Raw genomic sequence first — 26,379 nt, 5'->3', positions numbered from 1 at the left:
ACTCGCTTGGAACCTGTGTGTCACTAGCATCCCTTCACTTAGCTTTCTGTTAACAGGACATTTTTAGGAACAATAAAAAAATCAAATGTGACCAGCGCTATGGTGTGTATGAGTTTAGTTTGCAGGTGTAAGCTGCCACCAACCTACTTTGTAATAAACAAGGGTACAAGAAATGAAAAAGGGGAAAGGATTGGTAAAAGGCGCTACCTGTTCAAAGGAGATTGAGGTAGTGTACAGTGCAAACTTTAAACATAAATCTCCATCATAATAAAAAAAAACTCCAATGTAATTATCAAACATACAATAAGTAAATAATTTGGTTATAATACTTAAAGTGTATGTGCCAAATAAATGCTAATTGGGCATATACCAAGGCCCAAATGAGGTGCTCGGTGTCGAAAATAATTGTTTATAAACTGTAAATAAAACAAAATTGTGCACAGTGTGTGATAAAAATGTATTGTCTTATACACTGCTTATAGTGATTTATAATCGGTGAAAATAGTACCAGTGTGAGTAGTACTCAATTGTTGTTGCCTTATTATAGAACGTGTGAGGTGACAGTGCTCTTGAGGAAAAAATGGCACAAAAAATGAGTTGACATAAAAAGGGATCTGTCCCTTTAACACATGGATAGATTTGTTGCTGCTGTGCTGACCTGTTGACAGCTCCAGTGTCAGAAAGGGAGGGAGGCAACAAAACTTCTGAAATGTGAAATTCACAAACTGAAGAGGACAAGCTGACTCCAAGTGTGCTCCAATTACAGGAGGACCTGAGGATCTGATTGCTGGCTCTGACCTTGGCTGGTCTGGAGGAGTTTGGCTTTGCCTGTCTGTGTTCTGTTCTGAATGGGAACCTGCAGAAGACACCAGATCAGGTGTGAAGATATTTTTTTTCCACCTGTTTTGGGACCCCAAAATTTAACAGTACATGGAAACTGCAGTTGATTACCGGTCATTGAGCCAGAGCTACCTAGATCGTGAGAACATCTTTTGGAGGCACATCTGAGCCCGCTCATATTCAGATACAAAAGATCCCCCAGATTGTTCATTCATTTTTGGAGGTTACCAATAACACCAGTCAACCAAATAACCCTGTCTTGAGGGTCTGAGAAGGGTGAGTGTAATACCTAGTGGGCACCACCGGTATAGGCACGAGATTCACCAGCATCACTATTTGCTAAATAGCATATTGGACTTATTCACTTGAACTCATTTATTATACTTAAAGGGACAGATCCCTTTTTATGTCAACTCATTTTTTGTGTGTCATTTTTTCCTCAAGAGCACTGTCGCCTCACATGTTCTATAATAAGGAAACAACAATTGAGTACTACCCACACAGGTACTATTTTCACCGATATAAATCACTATAAGCAGTGTATAAGATAATATATTTGTATCACACACTGTGCACAATTTTGTTTTATTTACAGTTTATAAACAATTATTTTCGACCCTGAGCACCTCATTTGGGCCTTGGTATATGCCCAATTTGCGTTTATTTGGCACGTGCACTTTAAGTATTATAACCAAACAATTTACTTATTGTATGTTTGATAATTACATTGGAGTTTTTTTATTATGATGGAGATTTATGTTTAAAGTTTGCACTGTACACTACCTCAATCTCCTTTGAACAGGTAGTGCCTTTTACCAATCCTTTCCCCTTTTTCATTTTTAGGAACAAATTCTTCCTGAAGTGTCTTCTGTTATCACGATCTTTGTTTTTTTCTGTAATCAATCACATATGGCGATAACATGAGTCACATGCGCTTAAGAGAAAAAGCTGGAAAATATAGTAAATGCCCTTAACCTTTTTCTGAAATGATTATGAAACAATCATGTAATACCTGACAAATTGCACCACTTACACAGGGTACACCTAGTAAATTTTTATATTAATAATGAACGCCAAAAAAGAACTTCACAATTCCCCACAACCTATATTAGTAATAGTATTTCCCTGGGTGTAAAAGCAGCTGTCAGGGGAATGTGACTTGATGAGTTCTTGAGTGTGATCAATATTTTATAAATAATAAAATGTTAAGTCCTCATCAAATAATACCCAGTCAGTTCAGGATTTGCTCTAAAGGCTTGACTCATTTATATTTTAAGGCTCTTTTACTAAGTTGGGTTTTCTAACCCATCAGCCTTGCAGACATAGATTAGATGACATAACTGGTCAAGGCTATAAATTTTATCACATTTCAATGACTGCAGTAAAATGAAAAAAAAAAAGGTGATTTCCTCTGGGAAGATTTATGCCTAGTCCTCTGTACTGTAAATCTTGTATTGGAAGCTTGCAAAAGGAAAACAGCATTTACATCACCTCAGCCATGCTCTAGCTTCCATTATGGATCACTGAAGACATGCACAAAGGATCACTGCAAATTTACCGCTGTGTCATTTCTGCCTGCTGTGCTGCAACTCATCAGTAACAAACACCATATGATTTTATTAGACAAGGAATGAACTGAAAGGCTTTGCATTGGAAATAATAACTTCACTGCAGATGCATTTGGAGTGTTAGGCAACGCCACTCATAAATTGTAACCTTCCAATTGTATCATACACTTACAGGGCCAATCCACCGAAAACCTTTTTCTTTTCCTTTTTTTTTTTTTAAATTTGTGGATCACTTTTACATATATTTTTTGGCAATATACTAAAACTGCTGCATGCCAATATAAGTCAACCTGACATAACAATACAAAGTAAAAAGGAACAACATGCAGGATAACTGTAATGCAGATCCAATTAATTCCTGGAATAAACAGGTTCTTAATGATGAAAATGAAAAGTATTTGAATGTTAAAAGACTTTAGAATGGTAAATGCCTATAAAGCAAATGTGTACAATATTTTTATTTTCTCTTTCTACTATGTCCAGGATGATAGTGATGTGGAATGGAAATTTGCTCGATCAAAATTATGGTTGTCCTATTTTGATGACGGGAAGACCCTTCCACCCCCATTCAGCGTTGTGCCAAGTCCAAAGTCCTTTGTCTACTTAATCTTAAGGATTATCAATTTTTGCAAGTGCAGGACAAGAAAACTACAGAAAGACATTGAAATAGGGATGGGGGACTCCAAATCAAGGGTAAAGGTTTACCAATTTTTGTAAACACTGTTGTAATCTCAAAGACATATCTTTTCTTTTTGTTTAAAATCTGATTATTTAGAAGATAACCAAGAAAAAACAGAGAAAAAACATATAAGCAGGTTTCAAATGATCTTCTATACATTTTTAACATCCAAATAACATACCCGAGAACCAAGAGGGTCGGGAATCTCAAAGTTAAGAAGGACAATAGCAAAAACTACCTAGGTTTGGGTTAACAATATGCAATAAACATAGATCACATAACACAAAAAGAAAGAGAAAGGTTTTATGGAAGGCGGTGTAATAGGGAGAATATAAAGCGGGAAGGGGAAGGTAGAAGAGAGAAAAGGGGGTAAAGGCAAGGGGGGGGAGAAAGAGGGGGTACAGGGAATGGAGAATAGGGGAGAAAGGGAAGAGAGGAAGCCGAGGGCAGGTGAATTATGCCATACTTGTAAACCATAACAGGAAGGAGTACAAGGTTGAAGAATATATACACTGCTCAAAACACCCCAAAAAATCTAAGTGAAAAAATTATGCAGCAGGCTAGTTCATGTTGCTGAAATGTCATTGCAGTAACTCGAAATGGTACTTAGTAGTTTGTATGGCCCCCATGTGCTTGTATGCATGCCTGAAAATGTCAGGGCACTTTCCTTTTGAGACGACAGATGAGGTCCTGGGGTATTTCCTCTCAGATCTGGACCAGGACATCACTGAGCTCCTGAATAGACTGGGGTGCTACCTGGTGGAGTCAGATGGACCAAAACATAATGTCCCAGAGGTGTTCTATTGGATTAAGGTCAGACGAGCGTGGGGGCCATTCAGTGGTATCAATTCCTTCATCCTCCTGGAACTGGCTGCATACTCAATAAGTCTGTGATGCTAGTCACAGACTTATTGGTCAGGAGGGTTTAGCATAATTTCCTTATAACAAGAGGAGGACTTAAATTTTTTGGTGTCAAAGACATATCTGATATACATATGTTTAATGAGTTGGAACACTAGTTTAATAGGTTGAAAGACAAACTGAAGATGGCATCATGTTTATTTTATTTAGACAACTTTGCATCCTTTAGCTCAGTGGTCCTCAACCCTGGTCCTCGGGGCCCACTAACAGGCCAGGTTTGCAAGATAACTGAATTACATCACAGGTGATCTCATTTGCTGCTCAGTGATTGCAGTATTCTACTGTGAATCTCCCCAAGGTAATACTTAAAACCTGGCCTGTTAGTGGGCCCCGAGGACCGGAGTTGAGGACCACTGCTTAAGCTAACGTGATGCTAGTGCAGCATTTGGGTTTGAACTCTAGGTAGACCTAAGGATGGCACTTAAAGCACTTGTGTGTCGTAAAAGTCTTCAGTGTACTGCTGCTGCTTCATTGTCCAGTTAGCATCTGTCTAGAGGTATGTTTTTGAATAAGCTATACTTTAGCTGCAGTGGAGCCTAAAAGGATTGCATGATGGATCACAATGCTGGCTAAGCATAATTAGAAATTATTTGGCTTACAGAGCAGTTTCTATGTATTTCAACTGCTTGCCTTGAGTTTTACTTTAAAAGTGAAGTCAATACCCCTACGTATTGTCTTCTGAAATAATTACACCTAGTGGATAAGAAGGTCATTGTGCAGGCCACAGGTCCTAGCAATCAGAATGCTCTGTGCTAGGCCTGTCAATGGGATTCCAGCTAGGGAAGGTTTTAGTGAAATCCCTCCACAGGCAACCTTTCAATGCAGTTACAGACCCATGGATCTTTGTGGCTATAGCCTGTGTAAATTAAAATGTAATTAGCATAGTCTCCAAACAAAATATGAATAATTTATGGTTATAGCCACACACTGGAAAATAACAACAAGATACATAATTAACACCTGCTTGTCCTGAATATTTTGAAAACCTAGCCCTTAACCTATACAGCCTTTCCATAAATACAAGATAAAAAATGTAGCCAGGTGATTGGCTAACAATAGAGATTGAAAGGATCACTGGCTGCAGCTGCTCTCTACAGCTGCTGCCCTGTGGTGCTGAACTGGTTAACAGCTATTTCATAAAAAGGAGGGAGCTGCTGGGAAGGAAGAGTTCAATAGACTGAGTCAGGGAGCCATGCGCTGTGGAAACTGTACTCCTGAGGAGAGACTCTACTGTGTAATCAAGAACTTTTGAACTGCATTTCCCAAAGAGGAGATTGCAGGGAGGAGGGGGAAGAGCTACATATTCCTAAGCATATTCCCAAGCTGTACAGGAGAAGGCTTTCTGTTGCCATGAGGGAGCCCAGAGAGTGCACATCGATATCCAGTGTGTACCACCCCTACTGCATATCAGCAAGCTGGGCTGAATCTGTAATGCTGAGTTCAGGGGTGCCAACAGACAGATTAACCTGGGTGCAGAGCAGAGAGTGAACTAATCATTGTGTGTGACTGGATGTTGAGCTGCAATATAACTGGGACAGCTAAGCTGCTGCTGTGGGAATATGCTATCTGTTGCTAATGAAAAAGACTGAGCCATATAGGGAACTTTAAGGAACTGACCATACAGCCATCTAGTAGCCTTTTTTACTGTCTGCTGTGTGACTGGGACAGTACTGATGTGCACCAATGGTACAACTGGGCCACAACTCTAGCCGGCTGAAGAGTTAGGACTAAAGAACGCCCCTTTACAGCTGTTTACACGGAGACCTTTACCTACTGCTTATGCCAAAAGATACCTCTCAGGGGACATTGCACTATATCCTAGTGCACTCTAAACTAGTTATAGAACTCTATTCTAAGTTATCTTGGCATAGTGATTACATGTCTGAACCTACCTTCTGGGTGTTCATTTATACTCAAACCACCATTTATTTTAGCCCATACCAAAACATTGGGTTTATTTACTAATAAAGGGTCTTGTGCCTATTTCCTGGTACTAATTCACAGCTAAGTTAACCACTTAAGCCCCGGAGGATTTTCCTTCTCAAATACCAGGGCCTATTTTGTGATTCTGCACTGCGTGACTTTAACGGACAATTGCGCGGTCGTGCGACGCTGTAACTAAACGAAATTGACGTCCTTTTTTTCCCAAAAACAGAGCTTTCTTTTGGTGGTATTTGATCACCTGTGCGATTTTTATTTTTTGCGCTATAAACAAAAAAAGAGCGACAATTTTAAAAAAATAACAATATTTTTCAAATTTTTTTATATGAAATGCTCAAAAAAAAAAAAGGTAAAAATCTAAATTTTTTAACATTTTAGGCCAATTTGTTTTCTGCTACATATTTTTGGTAAAAAAAAATCACAATAAGCGTTTATTGATTGGTTTGCGCAAAAGTTATTGCGTTTAATAACTACGGGAAAGATTTATGTCATTTTTATTGTTTTTGTTTTTTAACGAGTAATGGCGGCGATCTGCGATTTTGTTTGCGGGACTGTGACATTGCGGCGGACAGATCGGACCCCTGACTGACATTTTTGACACTTTTGGGAGTACCAGTGACATTACTACAGTAATCAGTGCTATACATATACACTGTTACTGTAAAAATGACACTGGCAGGGAAGGGGTTAACTTTATTAGAGATTCGGGGGTTAAGTGTGTCCCTAGGGGCGTGCTTCTAACTGTTAAGGGGCGTGGCTTTTAATGTAACCATAGAGACATACGATCCTACATAGCAGGATCATATGATCTCTGTTGTTACACCAGGGAGAATGACAGGCAGCTTTGTTTACATTAGCCACCTGCCTTTCTCCCTCTCCAGCAGGAGATCGTGAGTGGCCGGCGGACATCGGAGCCGCCGGTCACTCGCACGGGGACAACTGGGGGCGGGAGCTCGCCCCCTACAGGCTCCTGGGCGAGCGACGTAGTACTACGTCACTTTGCCCAGGAAGGGCTGACCGCCGCAGTAAATTTACTTGCGGCGGTCAGCAAGTGGTTAAAGGTATCTATGCATGTGATCTTATATGTGCTTGCAGTAACTTTCATTCAACCAGGCATGTCAGAGGGGCTGAGGTTTGTTCTTGGAGTCAAGACGCAGAACAGAGAACCCAAATAACCAAGCGGCTCCCGTGGGAGTAGCGCTACACAAACTACAGGGTACAAGAAAATGTGTCGTTTCTACTCAAAAAGTCTGAATTTTTTAAAAATGTAATGGTGTATTAATGTTTGCAAAGCTGCATTTATTTGTGCAATTTATATCTGTCTGTAGTTCAGCTTTAATATTTTCATATAGATCTCACATTAATTAATCATAAATTACTACACCAATCCCTAAATTAAATAAAGGCCAGATCCAAAGTCATTTTAATTATTTGGCCAAAATGGAAATAGTACCTCGGTGACCTGCTTAAATCCAACACGAAGATGCCTGTGTGCTAAACTAATCTAATATTTGCAGATAAATTCATTAATCTGCTTGTAGTTTATTCTCTATAGTAATGTTTTATAACACAGAGCAAAAACACAAATTACTATACAACAATTAAAAGTTGTCTTATGGTACATTTAAAGGGTACTTATTAAAGCTTTTGTGTCTTGTAAAATATATGTGCCTTATACAGTACATACTGTATAGAAAGTATATGTTTTTTCTTTAAAAATTACATTCTTTAGCAGTGGTCTGTAGATTTTTATGGTCACTCAGCTGAATTTAAAACTGCTAATGGGGGGCTTGTCTAACCTATTGTTTAGCAAGTGGTGCTGTATAAGCTTGCATCTAATCTTTTTAATTTGTTATTTTTTTAGTAATTAAAAAAAAAAAATAACACAATGGGAGGACCTCATACACTTACTTTGGCGAAGCCTGAAGCTGCACCATTAATGGGAAACTATTCTTACCACAGTGAATATTGCTTTCCAGACTAATATTCCCACTGACCCTAAACATTGTGTCCTGGGTATTCTTAAAGCGGAGTTCCAGCCACAAAAAAAAAATGTCAACATACATACCCCCGGGACAGTCAGGGCTAGTACATTCCACAATGGCTAGCCTCTGATCTGTCCCGGTTCGCACTTACCTTTTAGAAGAAATACTTACTTTTAAAATTTCTTCTCCAGCGCTGCCATCTCAGGTGTGGGCAGCTTGAAGCCAGCGCGATCCTCTTCTGCGACCTCTTCCGTCCTCTTCGGTCCCACGATGCACTGCGCTGGCCCCACCGTCACTTCCGGGTCTGCAGCGTCATCCCTGCACAGCTTCTGGGCATGCCCAGAAGCTGTTTAGCAAGGTATGACGCGCCTGCACCGGAACTGACGTTGGGGCCGGTGCAGGCACATTGATTCCTGGGAGCGATGACGTTCAGCTCCCAGGAATCATTGCAAAGCGGAAGTGACGGCGCGGGGCGCGGCCGCCGAGGGAGGAACTGGAAAAAAGGTGAGTATGTTTTTCTGCAATTACAAAAAAAAACAATCGTAATTATCCATTTCTGTTTCAGGTGAGCTATAGCAAGCGGATGGCCCAAAATCGACTATGTCGATTTTGTGGCTGGAACTCCGCTTTAAGGAAGTGATATTGGGTGTGTACATTAGAGTAGCCACCTCTAGGGCTTTGTTTCAGGCACCTAGGCTACTATAGCTACACTGGACCTCCCAAATCCCTCCTATACCACAGATGTGGCTTGAAATTGTGGATATAACACTGATATACCAAGTATGGGGAGACTGGCTGGTTCACACGTATTGAGAATTAAATAATATGGTTATTAGTTTATACATGTTTGATTTTAACACAACAAATAATTCAGATTCTGAGCCAAACAACTTCATGCACTGTCTGCTTAAATTAGTTTGGATTTTCCATGTCTTGCACTGGCGTCAGCAAACAGATTGCTAGTCTTTCAGCATTTACCATTACAGAGCAAAGGTCTGGCAGTAAGCCAGGATAGCACATCACAGATTATCCTTCTTTGAGAACTGTAATCAGAAAAATGATTGGTTGTTTTGGGTTTCTGTACTTTAGCTTACTGCTATTTTGTCTACTTTGCTGAGTATATACTTGAAAGCTGCTACTAATTTTCAATCCTCTCAAGACCCTCTCAACCATTGAACACCTCTCTGCTATCTCAGGCTGGGGATAACAAGATGAGATCTGAGCTGTTACCATTATCAGAAGAAAAGGACGTTATATTTTTAGTTTTCAATAGAGTTGGATTGTTATAAACTTTTCGTGCTTGCATGAGAAAGGACGTTGGAGCTCTAATGACGTCATCTTTATTGAAAGTTGGACATGGACCCAGGGAACACAATAGTCTCGCTCATAGACTGTCCTCCTCTGATGTATTTTGCCCTCGCACAGGGCTTAGTCACATCTCTGCCACCAAGCCCTGAGTGGTGGAATTAGTCATACTTGATAGAGGTTTCAGCTTTTCCTCACCCTACACAAATGTGTAGTTATTATTACCAGTAACATTGTTGGATATACTTTTCTGCCCCAGTTGCACCATAGGAGTAAGTAACCTTACATTGCTAAAAATGCTTCCTCATACCCAGTACTTCTAGGTATTGGGGAGCAGATAACTTGCTCCGCTTTATTCCAGGGCAAGAAGAGATTCCTCAGCCCTGTGTAAGCTCCAAGTTACAACTTGGCACTTGTGAGGTCTTCCACTTTTTGTTCCCAGTAGACATCAAGCAGGATGGGGATGTCCATAAGTGAGGCTGGCACTAAAATAACCTGTTGCCTTATCCTGCATGGACAAAGCGCAGGTTTACTTTAAGACAATTATTTATGAAAATGCCTTTTTCTTCCTCGCGCAATCCCCTCCCCCCCACCTTTCCTGACCTGCCGGATTGCATGCTCGGATAAGGGGCTTGTGTGGATTATGGGGAGGGGGCCATGCCGTTTTTTTTTTCTTTTTTCATTTTGGAATAGGGTTCCCTTTTAAGACCCATACCAGACTCAAAGGACTTGGTATAGATCTGCTTTTGACACATAAAAAAAATGCTGTATCCAGCCTTTTTATAGCTATAATGCTGGTCTTCAGACTGCACTGGCCCTGGGGTTTTTTTGCAGATTGAAAATGCCTATGCCACTTACAGCTCCTAAAAGCCTATGTGTGCATGGACACATAGAATGACATGAAGAGGCGTGTTTAAACTTAAAAAAAAATGTCTGGCACTGGTAAAAGTGGCTGTAAAATGCCCTGTTTGTATGAGGCCTTAAAGGTCTATTCATTTTATCTTTTTATTTTCAGGTGTAATTCTGATTTCAATTATCATAAATGTGCAGGCTTGCCAATTAAAGATTTATATTTATCCCTTGATTTAGTTTTACTTTGTTTGCATGCATTTTGAAAAATTGGTCAGTCATATTTATAAAATATTATAATTTGTACATTTTACTTTAACCTTGTGACGACCAAACTAGAATATTGCTCTCGGTAGCCCTTTTAAATGTTTGTTTTGGCTTCTTTGTCATATAACATACACTATATTGTCAAAAGTATTGGGACGCCTGCCTTTACATGCACATTAACTTTAATGGCATCCCAGTCTTAGTCAGTACTGTTCAATATTGGCAATCAAAAGCAAGGTCCAGAAAGACATGGATGAGCGATTTGAGGGTTGAGGAACTTGACTGAGTCCTGACCTCAACCTTTAGGATGAATTAGAGCGGAGACTGTGAGCCAGGCATTCTCGTCCAACAGCAGTGCCTGACCTCACAAATGTGCTTTTGAAAGAGAAATTAAGCATTTCCACAGACACACTCCTAAACCTTGTGGACAGCCTTCCTGAAGAGTTGAAGCTGTTATAGCTGCAAAGGGTGGGTCAACTCAATAATGAACCCAACGGACTAAGACTGGGATGCCATTAAAGTTCATGTGAGTGTAAAGGCAGGCGTCCCAATACTTTTGACAATATAGTGTATTTTTCTCTTGTGTTTTTGGCAGTATATTTTACCCTTGTTGTCTATGAGAAATGAAGAGTATTTTGTTGTTAATTTCCTTTTCTTAGTATATAGGGCAAATACAATAATGCTTAAAAGAATCAATACTCTAAATGTTTCAGCACAGCCACTGGATAGTCTACTATCCACATATATTAAAATTCTTCTTATCAAATGTAATTCTGCTTAACATCATTCATCTTGCCTTACAGCTCAATCTATTCTCCCAGTCTAGCACCAAAGTATTTGAGTCTCGCAGCTTCAATAGTATTCTACATCAGCCAACACGCTATCAAGTGAGTCAATCCTAATTGTTTTAATAAAGCTGTCAGTGTGAAAACGTTTGTTAATTTTGATTTGTGACATATTACTGTGATCTCTATCTTTGCATGAGATGAAAACAATGGTGTATTTTACATGGTTTAGATGTTCACATGTATTAAGATCAATAAGCCCCATACCTATTCTTACAATGCTGACTACAGCACTAGAGGGACTCATGCTTTGTGTCACTTTTTTTGACAGCAAATAATGAAAAGACTTATAAAAAGATATGTGCTGAGAGCTCAGGTGGACAGAGAAAATGATGAAGTAAACGAAGGTAAGGCTCAGTGAAATGTAACATTGTATATGTGTAACAGTGTTTTTAGAGTACAATTGTCAAAAAATTGGATTTTTGTCTTACCGTAAAATCCTTTTCTCTGAAGTTCGTTGACGGACGCAGTCTCTGTTCTTCATAGCAGTAGGTTATATTGTCCCCTACAGGAGCAGGACACTAGGCAGAAAAAAAGTTCTGGCTACGCTAATGGGCAGTCCCATTAATGGGTTATACTGTCTCTCCCTGCTGTAGGATGTCAGTTTTGTATCAAAGCAGTGTCAGAGAAAAACAATACCAACCCAACTCAAAATAGAGGGGTGGGTACTGCGTCCGTCCATGAACCTCAGAGAAAAGGATTTTACAGTAAGACAAAAATCCAATTTTCTCTATCGTTCATTGACGGACACAGTCTCTGTTCTTCATAGCAGTAGGGACATCCCAAAGCAGTGCCATAAAACATGAGAGGTGGGAACAGCAGAAGATAATTCCCCAAGGCTGAACCACAGCCAACCAAGCAGCACAGGACAACAAGATGAGACCTGAAAAAATATTAAACACCCTCAAGGGAAACCAAAACACCCTTAAACAGCAGTCTGCAAAACCTTGCGGCCAAAAGGAGGCATCTGCAGATGCCAACACATCCACCTTAAAAAAACTTTGAGAAGGTATGAACAGACGACCAGGTGGCCGCCTTGCAAACCTGAACCACAGATGCCTAATGGCAAAAGACCCAGGAAGCACTAAGCGCCCGAGTAGAATGCGCCTTAACAGGGAAAGGAGGAAACTGACCCTTAATTGAATAAGCCTGCACAACTGCCTGTCTGATTCATCTGGAAATAGTCACAGCAGACGCAAGCAGCCCTTTCTTTGTTCCACCTGTGAGAACAAAGAGCGAATTTGGCTACTTTCGAAAAGACTCATTAGTCGCCAAGTACACCCTAATTGCCGGAACCGCATCCAAAGTATGCAGTGCAAATTTCTCAGGATGCTTAGGCTCTGGACACAAGGAGGGTAACACAATGTCCTCATTTAAATGGAAACTGGAAACCACCTTCGGAAGGAAGGCCGAATCCGGAAGAAGCACCACTTTATCCCTGTGAACCACCAGATAGGAAGAACGACAGGACAACGCCGTCAGTTCCGACACCCTGCGCGCAGAAGTAATAGCCACCAAGAAGGCCACCTTCTAAGATAAGGTAAGCAGGGGAATTTCCTGAATATTTTAAAAGGGAGGTTTCTGGAGAACCAACAGCACCAAATTAAAGATCCCAAGGTGGCAACTGAGGTCGCACCGGAGGAGCCAAGTGTTGCACCCCCTGGATAAAGCTACGTACCAGGGAATGGGAGGTTAGTGGCCTTTGGAAGAAAATTGCCAATGCCAAAACCTGACCCTTGATAGTACTCAAGGCCAAATTTTGATCAACTCCCCGTTGAAGAAAAGCCAAGATCCGAGCCACCGAGTAAAAGCGAGGGGGAACCCCAAAAGACTCACACCATGCAATATACAACTTCCATGTGCGATGATAGATCTTTCTAGAAGTCACTTTTCTCGCTTTAAGTAGAATGGAAATCACAGAAGCAGACAATCCCCTGTCCTTCAGCACCTGGCTTTCAACAGCCAAGCTGTCAATGCCAGTGTCTGTAAAGCAGGATGGAAGATTGGTCCTTGAGACAGCAGATCCTCCCTGAGAGGAAGTCTCCAAGGAACATCTGCGACTGGCCTGACCAGGTCAGCGTACCAAGCTCGTCGAGGCCAGTCCGGAGCCACAAGGATGACCGGATTCCCTTCCGTCTCAATCCTTGAAGAAGCTTTGGCAGCAACTCAAGTGGAGGAAAAGTATACATCAGCTGATACTGACCCCATAGAGCCACAAGCGTGTCTGTGGTGTCTGCCAGAGGGTCCCGAGCGCAGGCCCCAAACCTCTGTACTTTCCTGTTGATCCGAGATGCCAACAGATCTACGTCTGGTGTGCCCCAACGAAGGCACAGCTGCTGAAACACCTCCAGATGGAGAGGCCATTCCCCTGGAGCCAAGGTCTGCTGACTGAGGTAATCCGCCTGCCAATTTTCCACTCCTGGAATGTGAACAGCGGAGAGAGCTGGAACAAAGCATTCAGCCCACCGAAAGATGCCTGCCACCTCCAAGGCCACAAGGACACTTCTGGTGCCCCCTTGGTGATTGACATAAGCCACAGCCATGGCATGGTCCGATTGAATGCGCACTGGCCAGCCCTGAAGGTACTCCATCCAGTGGACTAGACAGAGCCTGATCACCCTCAGCTCCAGAACATTGATCAGTAACCTGGATTCTTCCAGGAACCAGATCCTTTGAGCAGAAAACTTGCAGAGAACATCTGCCCACCTGAACAGACTGGTATCCATGGGGATCACTGTCCAATAAATGGGGAGGAAGGATTTTCCTTGTTTGAGCGTCGGGGACCGAAGCCACCATAACAGGGACCCCCTGGTCACTTGGCTCAGCTGGATCTGATTGTCCAGAGAACTTGAATCTTTGTTCCATTTGATAAGAATTTCCTTCTGGAGTATTCTCGTGTGAAATTGAGCGAAAGGTACCGCCTCGAAGGATGACACCATCAGTCCAAGAACTCTCATACAATTCCAAAGGGAAGACCATTTGCTGGAAAGCAATATCTGAATCTCAGTCTGAAGTTTTTGAAGTTTGTCTGGAGGAAGAAACATCCTGGGTGATGACGAATCCAAAGTCAGGCCCAGATAATCCAGTCTCATGGAAGGGACCAGGGACAACTTCTGAAGGTTCAGAATCCACACAAACTCCTCCAGAGTTCTCATGGTGATCTCCAAGTTTGTCCCCAGCACCATGGGAGACTCTGCACGGAGAAGCAGCTCGTCCAGGTAACTCAGGACCGATATCGTCCGCTGGGGTAACAACGCCAGGACTGGGGCCAAGACCTTTGTGAAGACAGAGGAGCAGAGGAGAGACCAAAGGGTAACGCCACAAACTGATAGTGATCCTCTTCCATGGCAAAACGCAGAAACCGTTGATGTCCTGCACATATTGGATGTGGAGGTAGGCATCTTTGATGTCTAATGAGGCTAGAAAATCCCCCTGATATAGGGAGGCCAACACCGTGCAAACCAATTCCATCTTGAATTTTTAAGCTCGCAATAAACAATTCAGTGCCTTTAGGTCCAGGATTGGACGCACCTTGGGGGACCGTAAACAGGTTTGAGTAAAAGCCCTGAAAATGTTCCAAATTCACAACCGCAACTATTACTCCTTGTTGTAACAGGTCCTGCACCACCCTGTAAGCAATCCAGGGACAGTCGCACATTGGAAGGGAAGAACCTTACCAGAGGGACGGATCGAAATTCGATCTTGTAACCCGACAGTATGACCTCGTGCACTCACTGGTCTTGTAGCCGGGAAAGACGTCCCCCCACCCCTGATACGGGTGAGGGCGCACCTTCAGGCTGAAGGGGCCTATGTGCAGGTCTGGAGAAACCCGATTTCTGTTTGCCAGATCAGGGTCGCTTGGATCCACCAGAGGAGGCATTGAAGGCCTTTGATCCCTTATCACTTGACCCTGAGGGATGAAAAAACTTTTTTTGCGCTGAAAAGGAGGGACCCCGTCTACAACGAGGGTCCTTACCCTTGTTAGCCTGTGGGAGAAAGGTATTCTTACCTCCTGTATGACCTTTGATAATGGCATCAAGGCTATCCCCAAACAGGCGATCACCTTGAAAAGGTAGATCAGTCAAGGCTTTTTTGGAAGTCTGATCTGCAGACCAGCATTTTAGCCAAAATATACGGCGAACGGCCACTGCCGACACCGACAGTTGCTCCAACAGTGGAGCTACATCCAGCGAGGCATCGCAAAGAAATTGCAGCCCCTGAATCAACTGGTCCGTAAGCTCCGCAAAGGCAGGGGGGAAACGTTCCCCCCTCCAGGTCGCGACGTAGTAATTTAGCCCATTCAGACAAGGTTTGTGACACAAGGGCAATAGTAAACACCAGTCTGAGTGCAGACCCCGCCAGGGAGTACATATTGCGGGCTACAGACTCCGCCTTTCTATGCTCCAGATCCTTAAAGGACGGGAAATCCTCCACTGGAATCATGGTAGCTTTATTTAGTCTGGAGACCGGGAGAGTCCACTGTAGGTGGCACAATCCACTTTTTAATAAGAGACTCCTCAAAGGGGTAGCGCCTAGCAATCCGCTTAGGGACCCCAGGGGGACGCTTGGGGCGGTCCCACTCTTTTTTGACCATATTGTGAAAATACGCGGCAAAGGGAAAAACCTTTGCTGCTCTGGATGGCTTGTGAGTGCCAAAAGTTATCTGTGCCTCAGTCGCAGCTGCATCCTCCATTTTTAGGGTCTCACGCACAGAAACAACCAGTGCGTCCACCAGCGCCTCTTCTTGCGCGGTGGCGGAGAGTTGTCATCCTCACTATCGGAGGAGACAGGGCGCAAGGTAGTAGACTCGGAAGGGAGACCCACGTCTGCGGTGGCTGAATCAGAATCAGAATCTGACCCATCAGTTGGGGCAGGGGTAGGCGGGGGCGTTTTTTAACACTTCGCCCCTTAAAGGCCACCTCCACCCGGGAAACAAAAGATTCCATGACCGCTGACAGTGCATCTATGGATGGCTGGGATCCTGTGGGCCCTGCGGCCTCCAAGAGAGGGTCAGGTGGGGGAAACGTGTGCCACAGAGTCCATGGTCAGCAGGGGAACCCTGCAGAAACATTTTGGAAATGTTTTTTTTTCCAAATTTCCCATCGCGCTATAGCACCCCCAAAAGGTCAGGCACAAAAGCACTGAAGACCCCCAGCAGAGAGAGAGAGAGACCCCCCAGACTCACCACCCGCACCAGAGATGCACCAGGAAGGCCCAAGATGTCTGTACAGCACGTGTCTGCAGCGATATGAGATCAGGAGGAAACCTGAGTGTCAGCACTAGGTAAAAAGGAGGAGCTCCACTGCCAAAAAAAACGATTCTAGTGACTCCATAAACATGGCCGCAGTGATTTTCAATGAGAATACACCGCAAAATGGCTGCTGGGTGTACCCATATGGCCGCTGATCTTCTCAGCACATGGGCTACAGGAAAATGGCAGCCCTGCGAAGCTTCTGGGGACCCTTGAGGGGACCCCCCAGCCCCCTGGACAGGATCGACCAGATGGGGGCCCTGGTAGTGACAGGTAAGTCCCCCCCACATGATCGATCGTCCAGTTGCTGGCAGCGCAACCCCCCCACCCCCACCATCGGCCTAACGCCCAGTCCCATCCCCCAGGGGTAGGTTCAAGTGCCCCATAGCCCCAGTAAGTGAGGGGAGACAGGAAATAAAGGGGGGGTGCGTGACAGGACAGAGGTGAAACCTAGGGGTCCAACCGTTCTAAGGAGGGGCCCACTTCCACCCCAAAACCTACCAGGGGAGAGGGGGGAACAATTACTCACCATACCTGGAACAGGCAGGCGTAATCTCCTGGCAGAACGCCTCTCCACCGAAGTGGGGGGCTGTCGGCCAATAGGAACGCTGTGACTCGGGCCTAGACCTGGTCGTGTGCGACGTGGCGAGACGTTTAACTCGCAGGGCCAGTCCCTGTCCGGTGGGACTATGTCGCTGCCGACCTAGGGCGGGCTGGGGTCTGCGTGCGCTTGCTGGCCGGCTGGGGTGATCACTGGATCTATATATCCAGCCCGTCGCCCAGATCCGGCTTAGTTGCTTGTAGATCTCACAGGAAAAAAATCCAGAGAAAAAACGAACTAGAAAAAAACATTTTTTCCAGGACCACAGATCCCAGCAAGGAAACTAGGTCCTTACTCCTGACTAGGCAGATTAAAACTGACATCCTATAGCAGAGAGACGAGATATACCTCCTGGGACTGCCCATAGGCGTAGGCAGAACATTTTTTTCTGCATAGTGTCCTACTCCTGTAGGGGGCAGTATAACCTACTGCTATGAAGAACAGAGACTGCTTACATCAATGAACGATAGAGAAAAAACATTATTTTTCCCTCTGTATTCAATGGTAGTATATTTCCAAGCTTTTATTCTATTATACGTTATTACTAATGTTTGCCTAAAAAATGTACCGTATCATGTTTGCCTTATAGTCCTTTTGGGCATCAGTTTAAGAATGTCCTGTGAGACCCTGCATTTGTCCTGAATATAGTCTACTTGAACATGCACAGTATTGCTAGGGAAAATATAGTTTTATTTCTGTCTGCTCTTTACAATGTACCTGGACATAGTCATGGGATCTGAACAAAACTGATTTTAGAGATTTATTCATCTTCACCCAAAACTAACCAATTCACATAAATCTAGTTTTGCAACAGCATATCCAAGTTTATGGATTGTAAATCAAGAAATAATAGGATTTTTGTCAAGATGCATTTAATTCTTATTGCTATTTCCCAAAATGTAGCTATAATTTAGAATGTAAAATAAAACTGTCTGACTTTTCTCCAATGCAGGATGTTGCATACACAGAATCTACAGAAACTTTCACTGTGAAACATGGCCCTATAGCTTTGACCTCTATAGAACACATATTTAATGGCACCTGCTGGAAGGCAGATGATTCACGTTGGCTTCAGAATGACGTTTGCATTCTGGACAGGCCTGATATTCGTTTGGAAAAATAATATCAAAATAAAAAATTACTATATAAAATTCTTATTTACAAAAATAGCAAAATGCATTTTGTGTGGGTATTGTGTGCATATTACGAACGTTCACTAGTCCCTTATAGTTTGCAATTGAGACACTTCATTTTGAAGGTATTACAAGCCTCTAGGTCAGTGATGGCGAATCTTGGCACCCCAGATGTTTTGGAACTACATTTTCCATGATGCTCATGCACTCTGCAATGTAGTTGAGCATCATGGGAAATGTAGTTCCAAAACATCTGGGGTGCCAAGGTTCACCATCACTGCCCTAGGTACCCATGTATTCCTGAGCTTACCTGTTGGTGTGCAGAATTGGGTTTGGTACTCCTCCATTACTTAGGTATATACATGTGTTAAATTGGTTTTAAATTTAATAAAAGTGTTAGAACAGCTTGACCAAGACCAATCACATGGAAAATTAGCTTCCCTTAAATCTTAGAATAGACTAGCAAAGTATTTCTTAATGTTGCAGAAGTTATATTAACCTTCTTAGCGGTATTCCCGAGTGTGGCTCGGGGTTAAATTTCAGAGCCAAAAGCGGTAACCCCGAGCCACACTCGGGGTACCGCCAGAAGCATCGCTGGATCCTGTAAGTGGGGTTACATACCTTGTCACCGGGATCCAGCGATGTGTCTCGGCGGTGTCTCGCGGCGGATCTTCCTCCCGATCCTCTCCGTGCCCCGGCTTCCGTCTCCTGCGACGTGATGTTCGCAGGGGGGTGGAACCGGCAGGAAATTCAAATGTAAAAACACACCAAACACACTGATACCATTCAAAATAAAAAAAAATCACATTAGTTTGCCCCCCAGTGCCCTTTCCTGCAGTTTTACTGTACTTTTTATGTAAATATACATATATACATATATATATATATATATATATATATATATATACGTGTATATATATATGTGTACTGTATGTATATATATATATATATATATATATATATACGTAATTCTTGTGAATGAGCAGCCCAAACCAACTGTATACTATGTATACTACTATAATATATATATATATATATATATATATATATATATATATAATATATATAATAAATGTATACAGTTGGTTTGGGCTGCTCATTCACAAGAATTACATGCAAAATAATGGTACCGCTTTCAGCACCTAAAATCCAAAAGAATCATACCGCCAGGGAGGTTAATAAGCTGAAGCCTTTATTTTCTTTAACTGTAGCAATTTTAAGGGCCCTACATACTGATCAAGCATGCAAGAAAGGTGAAAGCCTTACATGAAAAGAACCCATGTGTTATTCAGCTGCTATTTGTATTTACTTGCTCTGAATTTTGATACCGGTGTCTTTTCTGTACACGTTGAATGATAACAGTTGTGATTTTCACATATCTTGTTAAATTAAAATTGCACCTGTGGGCATAAAAATGTTAGCAATCTGACATGTGCCTGTGTGCTGGCTCTGACCTCCTATCTGTATAACCTACATGCAGCTCCTAAACACTTGGGATTTACTGTAGCGCTGAATCAAATCAGGGAATGGGGTAAAACCACTTTTACTTTTTTTCTGTGTCCCTTTCTATATAGGGTTGGCAAGGTTTAAGTCCTCTGTCAAGCAGGCTAATTTTGTAATTTGCAAAGAATTTTTGCAAACTTCATTCCAGATATGTTTCTTTTGGAACTACAAAAGGCAAATTATTCTTGCGACTCCCACCAAACTAAAGGAAATAGACATAGAAACTAGCAGGATCTGCCAGCTATAATCACCTGATCAACTTTTAGAATGCCTCCTCTAATGCTAAGGGACATTTGGATGTTTTGGCAGTTTTAGAAAATCATAGCTGGCAGCAGAGAGAAGCTGAAAGGCAATTTTTAATGTCAATCAATAAAAAATGGCCTGTGTGGCAATTTTATGTGCTGTATCAGTATAAATTTCCTTTAAGTACCCTATATTCATTAAAAAAAAATATTTTCATGACTATGCAGTACATATGTACAGGGCTACTGTTAGAAATCATGGCCCCGTACATACTACTTAACAGGACTCCCCAAAAAACCCCCCAAAAATATCAAAATAATAATTTTCATTAAAAACACACTAAAATCATTATTAGCGGACACAGACACAACATAACTTACAAAAATCTTGCTAAATCTAAAATATAAAGCTGTATTGAGTTTTTAAAGCTCTGTGTGTAAATGAGGTCTTGGGACTCAAGCATTATGTAACACTCTGACAGTCTTCTGTTGCTTTACATAATATTGAATATTATCTGTGTTTCTTTGGTAGTATCAAGCATATACAGTGCCTTGCGAAAGTATTCAGCCCCCTTGAACTTTGCGACCTTTTGCCACATTTCAGGCTTCAAACATAAGGATATAAAACTGTAATTTTTTTGTGAAGAATCAACAACAAGTAGGACACAATCAGGAAGTGGAACGAAATTTATTGGATATTTCAAACTTTTTTAACAAATAAAAAACTGAAAAATTGGGCGTGCAAAATTATTCAGCCCCCTTAAGTTATTACTTTGTAGCGCTGTTTTTGCTGTGATTACAGCTGTAAGTCGCTTGGGGTATGTCTCTATCAGTTTTGCACATCGAGAGACTGAAAGTTTTGCCCATTCCTCCATGCAAAACAGCTCGAGCTCAGTGAGGTTGGATGAAAAGTGTTTGTGAACAGCAGTTTTCAGTTCTTTCCACAGATTCTCCATTGGATTCAGGTCTGGACTTCGACTTGGCCATTCTAACACCTGGATATGTTTATTTGTAAACCATTCCATTGTAGATTTTGCTTTAGATTTTGGATCATTGTCTTGTTGGAAGACAAATCTCCGTCCCAGTATCAGGTCTTTTGCAGACTCCATCAGGTTTTCTTCCAGAATGGTCCTGTATTTGGCTCCATCCATCTTCCCATCGATTTTAACCATTCTTCCCTGTCCCTGCTGAAGAAAAGCAGGCCCAAACCATGATGCTGCCACCACCATGTTTGACAGTGGAGATGGTGTGTTCAGGGTGATGAGCTGTGTTGCTTTTACGCCAAACATAACGTTTTGCATTGTTGCCAAAAAGTTTGATTTTGGTTTCATCTGACCAGAGCACCTTCTTCCACATGTTTGGTGTGTCTCCCAGGTGGCTTGTGGCAAACTTTTAACAACACTTTTTATGGATATCTTTAAGAAATGGCTTTCTTCTTGCCACTCTTCCATAAAGGCCAGATTTGTGCAGTATACGACTGATTGTTGTCCTATGGACAGAGTCTCCCACCTCAGCTGTAGATCTCTGCAGTTCATCCAGAGTGATCATGGGCCTCTTGGCTGCATCTCTGATCAGTCTTCTCCTTGTATGAGCTGAAAGTTTAGAGGGACGGCCAGGTCTTCGTAGATTTGCAGTGGTCTGATACTTTTTCCATTTCAATATTATCACTTGCACAGTGCTCCTTGGGATGTTTAAAGCTTGGGAAATCTTTTTGTATCGAAATCCAGCTTTAAACCTCTCCACAACAGTATCTTGGACCTGCCTGGTGTGTTCCTTGTTCTTCATGATGCTCTCTGCGCTTTGACCTCTGATCTCTCTGACCTCGGAGACTATCACAGTGCAGGTGCATTTATACGGAGACTTGATTACACACAGATGGATTCTATTTATCATCATTAGTCATTTAGGTCAACATTGGATCATTCAGAGATCCTCACTGAACTTCTGGAGAGAGTTTGCTGCACTGAAAGTAAAGGGGCTGAATAATTTTGCACGCCTAATTTTTCAGTTTTTTATTTGTTAACAAAGTTTGAAATATCCAATACATTTCGTTCCACTTCATGATTGTGTCCCACTTGTTGTTGATTCTTCACAAAAAATTACAGTTTTATATCTTTATGTTTGAAGCCTGAAATGTGGCAAAAGGTAACAAAGTTCAAGGGGGCCGAATACTTTCGCAAGGCACTGTACTTGAGGTTCCCTATATCTTGTAAGTTGACTACCACTAATCTAAACGCTGTCCTCAACTAATTCCCATTACTGTTTGTGTGTGAATAATGGCTTGGGGCACAGCAAGAACTATTATAAAGGACCACAGAAAAAGATATAAAAAGAGAACAGAGAATAGCGCAATAAAAGTTACAAACTGTAAAAAAGTAAACCATTTAACTAGCCAAAGCCAGTAAAATTAATATTTCCTTTCACATGCCGGGGTTTTCACAGTGCAGGGTCAGGACAGTGCAGCAGTCCTGGTACTGGGGTAATATTGTCCTCTTTAGTGAAAGAGGCATTCTCAGGGTTTCCCTATATCACAAGTCACACATATCCCAAAGGAAGTCTTGGAGCTTTTCTCTTCATACTGTTCCAGGTCACATGCTGATTACGGGTGGATGGAAAACACTGATATTTCACTGTTGAGGCATGAGGATACAATGAGGCACACAATACGTGCAAAAGGGCCACAAATTATATATATATATATATATATATATATATATATATATATATATATATATATATATAAAAACACTGCTTCCTGGAATTCATTATTTGGTCTTGCCTGACTCAAATCAGTCAACCGTACCAGTCGAAGAGTAAATGAACAAAAACATATCATTCTAACCAATAAAAGGGTTTGGTTATATAAGCTGACTATGTTGAAAGTGATGACATCCCATACTGCTAGAGGCAAGCAATCTGCAAACAAAAGAAAACTTCCTCGGTAGATGAAAATGTCCTTCTCAGCAATCTAAACACCAACGACTTCTGTGTTCTCTTTCCAGGTGAATTAAAAGAAATAAAACAAGATATTTCCAGCCTCCGCTATGAACTCCTCGAAGACAAATCACAAGCCACTGAAGAGTTGTCGGCCTTGATTCATAAATTAAGTGAAAAGCTAAATCCTGGTATGTCAAGGTGCGAGTGAAAAATCGACCAAGGAGATTTATCAACAGCACGTACAATGGCAATAAACTACAAAAAATGCATCCGATACTTGAAGAAAAATATGTCTGGTAGATTTATAGCACATAATACCTTAACTATGTTTCTTATTTTAAATTTAGGTTTAACAAATGTTCTTCGCTATGACAATTTCTATCCACGCTTTAAGAGATCTTGGAATTTTATTAATGTAATTCTGGTTTCCAGTATTTCATATTATAACTACATCAATTATGTGAACCACTTATCAGTGTATATATTATTTGTTAACATACCCAGGGGAAGAAAATTAAGCCATGTCTTAAATTATTTTCTGTCTTCTCCAACTGTGAGTACTTTTGGAGTAAGGGCCCTTTCACATGGGCTGTCCGATCAGGTCCGTCTGTGAGTTTTTTTTAGGCAGACCTGATTGGATCCTCCATTCTCCCCCCATTGGAGCAGCGGATGTCAGCAGTGACATGTCTGCTAACATCCGCCACTATCTGATCTGATCTTGTTCGCAAAATCCAGACGGATGGTGGTCTTATTTTCTATAAGTCTGGCAGATTGGATCGGATGAAAAAGGATCGGTGGTCCATTTTTACCCGATTTCCACATGGCATGGAGAGGGTCTGTGACCTGTCTACAGCTCTGCACAGTGAGCGAACACGGACCTGTTATCCCCCACTGAGCAAGCAGATCCTGCAAACAGAGGCTCCTGTGTGAAAGGGCCTTATAAAGGACTCCATTCACAACTGAGCGTATCATTTTCAGGCGCTTTTTTTTTTTTTGCACTTTTTACAGGCATTTTTTCTGGCTTTTTTTGCAGGTGTTTGGAGGCAGGCATTGACATCTAACAAAAATGCTTGTAATCAGCCAAAAATGAAGCTCCTGTACTTTTTTGAGCTTCTGGCGTTTTCCTTCTGGAGACAAAACGCTCAGATGTGAACAGGTGCCATTGAAATGAATGGGATTTTGCTTTTTGGGCGTTTTGAGACTTCAGAGATGAGCATTTTACGAGCTGAAATACGCTCCGGTGTGAACAGGGCCTAAGTTTCAGATAAAGATTCCTGGCCATTTTGGGACTGTGTGTGGTGGTCGATTTATGTGCCATCTATCAATGCAAGGAGTTACTTTATCATATGTTCACATCTAAAATATCTATGATATTGCAAATTAGGCAAATAATGAATATCAACTACATGAACACTCCTAACAGGAATTTACTTTGGTATGCCTAATTAAAGAAAGCTTTTGATAGGGTACTTGGATGCCTTTGGTTTTTATGTGATTTCCAAGTAGGCAGTTTGTGGGAGTTTATTGAAATTTTATATATTTGCTTTAAAATAGTGCTTAAAGTATACCTGGACCCAAGAACAAAAATGTAATATATTGCAGGTTACCAGTCCTTAGGGTATCTGCATTTGTTTTCTCCTTTCAAGGAAGCAGCTAAGTACATTTTCCCCAAGTATAGAAACAGAATTGTTGATCCTAACAGAAATCCAGTGTCCTTGTAACTTCATGTGCACTGAACTGATATCTTAAACAATGTTATCAGCCTTCTTAGTTATCCTCCGTTAACTACAAAAACACCCCCTCCCCCTTGTTACATGAAGATGAATTGTTTGCAGCCTAAGAAAAAAATAAAACTCTTGGACATACTTTCAAAAGGCATGTATATCTCAGATTGAATCAAGGAATTTACAAACACAAATAATAGTAAGGTAATAAAGATGTCTACTCTCCGGATGTAGGGGCTGGCATACCCTCACTAAAAAGAGATCAGAAGACCAGTTTGAATTCCATAATGCTATCAACAAGCACTGTGTGTTGTCTTAGTAACGGTGGACCATAAGGGCTTGTTCACATGTGCTTCAATGCCATTGGGATGATTTACTAAAACTGGAGAGTGCAAAATATAGTGCAGCTGTTGCATGGTAGCCAATCAGCTTCTAACTTCAGCTTGTTCAATTAAGCATTGACAAAAAAGAAAACTTGGAAGCTGATTGGTTTCTATGTAGAGCTGCACCAGGTTTTGCACTCTCCGGTTTTAGTAAATCATCCCCCATGTGTTTAAGTAGCATTTATTCATCATTTTTCAAAGCCTCATAAGCATCCTTTAATCCCTGCCATGAAAATTACAATGGTCACCACACAGTACTGTACACACCGGAGCAGTAACAATGTGTTGTGTCAAAAATGAAGGAGCATGTCGCTTTCATGAGGCACTGACACTTGAAAGCTGCCTCCATTAATTTCAATGGTGACATATCATAACTGCTCCTTTAGCATTTATGGCGTGTTTGTAAAAAATCTATAAAGTGTTAGCTGGGTGCTTGAGAAGACCAAGCGGAGGTTCCTGTATCCCAGAATGCACTGGGAAATAATAGAGAACTAGGACAGAGCAGCTCAGGTAACTTCCTGGTTGTACAGAGCAGCCGTGTGGTAACATCATTTGCTTCTGTATGCAGACAAAAGCATTAAGCCAGCCAGAAAAATCCTAAGTGCCAGGTAGGAGCAGAGGCGTTGAGAATTATTGCCAGTAGCAAAGTTTTTGTTAGCAAAGCTAAGTCTGGACCAAACTAAAGCTTGGTACACCCTAATCACTTTTATTCCGTTCAGTCCAGCAGGCTGAACAAAAAAAAAAATGCCAGCTGTGGTTGGAGCCGCTGTACTCACTATGTGAAGTAAGTACAGAGAACTCCCCTGCTGAGCTATTGTTTTTCTGACAGGGGGACACGCCGCCCTCCCCCCCCCCCCCCCCCTCAGATCAGCGCTCTCTGCCATTGGCTGAGAACGCTGTTCAAGAGTCTGTCGGCTGCTGGTTTTCCAGCATGCTTGTCTGAGATACACACATGCCGAATGTCGGATTTTTTTTTGAAACAGCAAAGGTCTCCCGACATTTGACCCCGTGTCCCGACTTTAGTGTCAAAGTATACAAATCTATCTTGCAGAAAATTCACATAAAATATTTCTGCTATCATACCACAATCTAAATACTTCTCAAAGTAGATCATTTCCTCTACATCACTTCTAAGAAACACAACACTTTCATAGGCATTTATTAAGCATTCTTAAAGCTTTTTCAAACACTGAAAAAAACATGTCATAAATGCTATAGGCACATTAACCACTTTACCACTAGAGCATTTTGCTGTCTTATGTCTGAGCCACTTTTTGCGACTTTAACTGACAATTGCGCGGTCATGCGATGCCATACTCAAACGAAATTTACGTCCTTTTTTTCCCACAAACAGAGCTTTCTTTTGGTGGTATTTGATCACCTGTGCGATTTTTACTTTTTGCGC

The 26,379-nt window shown here is 41.8% G+C and overlaps 1 protein-coding gene across 2 annotated transcripts in view; it reads left to right on the top strand.

Annotated features, from left to right (window-relative positions):
• Nucleotides 1-23,248, top strand: part of TRPC3 (transient receptor potential cation channel subfamily C member 3) — a 288,110-nt gene extending 264,862 nt beyond the window's left edge. For both annotated transcript variants that reach the window (XM_082247949.1, XM_082247950.1), the window contains exons 9-12: nucleotides 2,892-3,101; nucleotides 11,159-11,242; nucleotides 11,472-11,547; nucleotides 22,933-23,248. In XM_082247949.1, the coding sequence (XP_082104075.1) occupies nucleotides 2,892-3,101; nucleotides 11,159-11,242; nucleotides 11,472-11,547; nucleotides 22,933-23,075 (513 nt within the window). In that variant the 3' untranslated portion in view covers nucleotides 23,076-23,248. The remainder of the gene's footprint in view (nucleotides 1-2,891; nucleotides 3,102-11,158; nucleotides 11,243-11,471; nucleotides 11,548-22,932) is intronic.
• The last annotated feature ends 3,131 nt before the right edge of the window (nucleotides 23,249-26,379 follow it).

The sequence above is a fragment of the Pelophylax lessonae genome, assembly GCF_965119305.1.
Source record: "Pelophylax lessonae genome assembly, chromosome: 1".
Classification (NCBI taxonomy): Eukaryota; Metazoa; Chordata; class Amphibia; order Anura; family Ranidae; genus Pelophylax; species Pelophylax lessonae.
The sequence above is the reverse complement of the archived record's forward strand: the minus strand, read 5'-3'. Positions and strand labels throughout refer to the sequence as shown.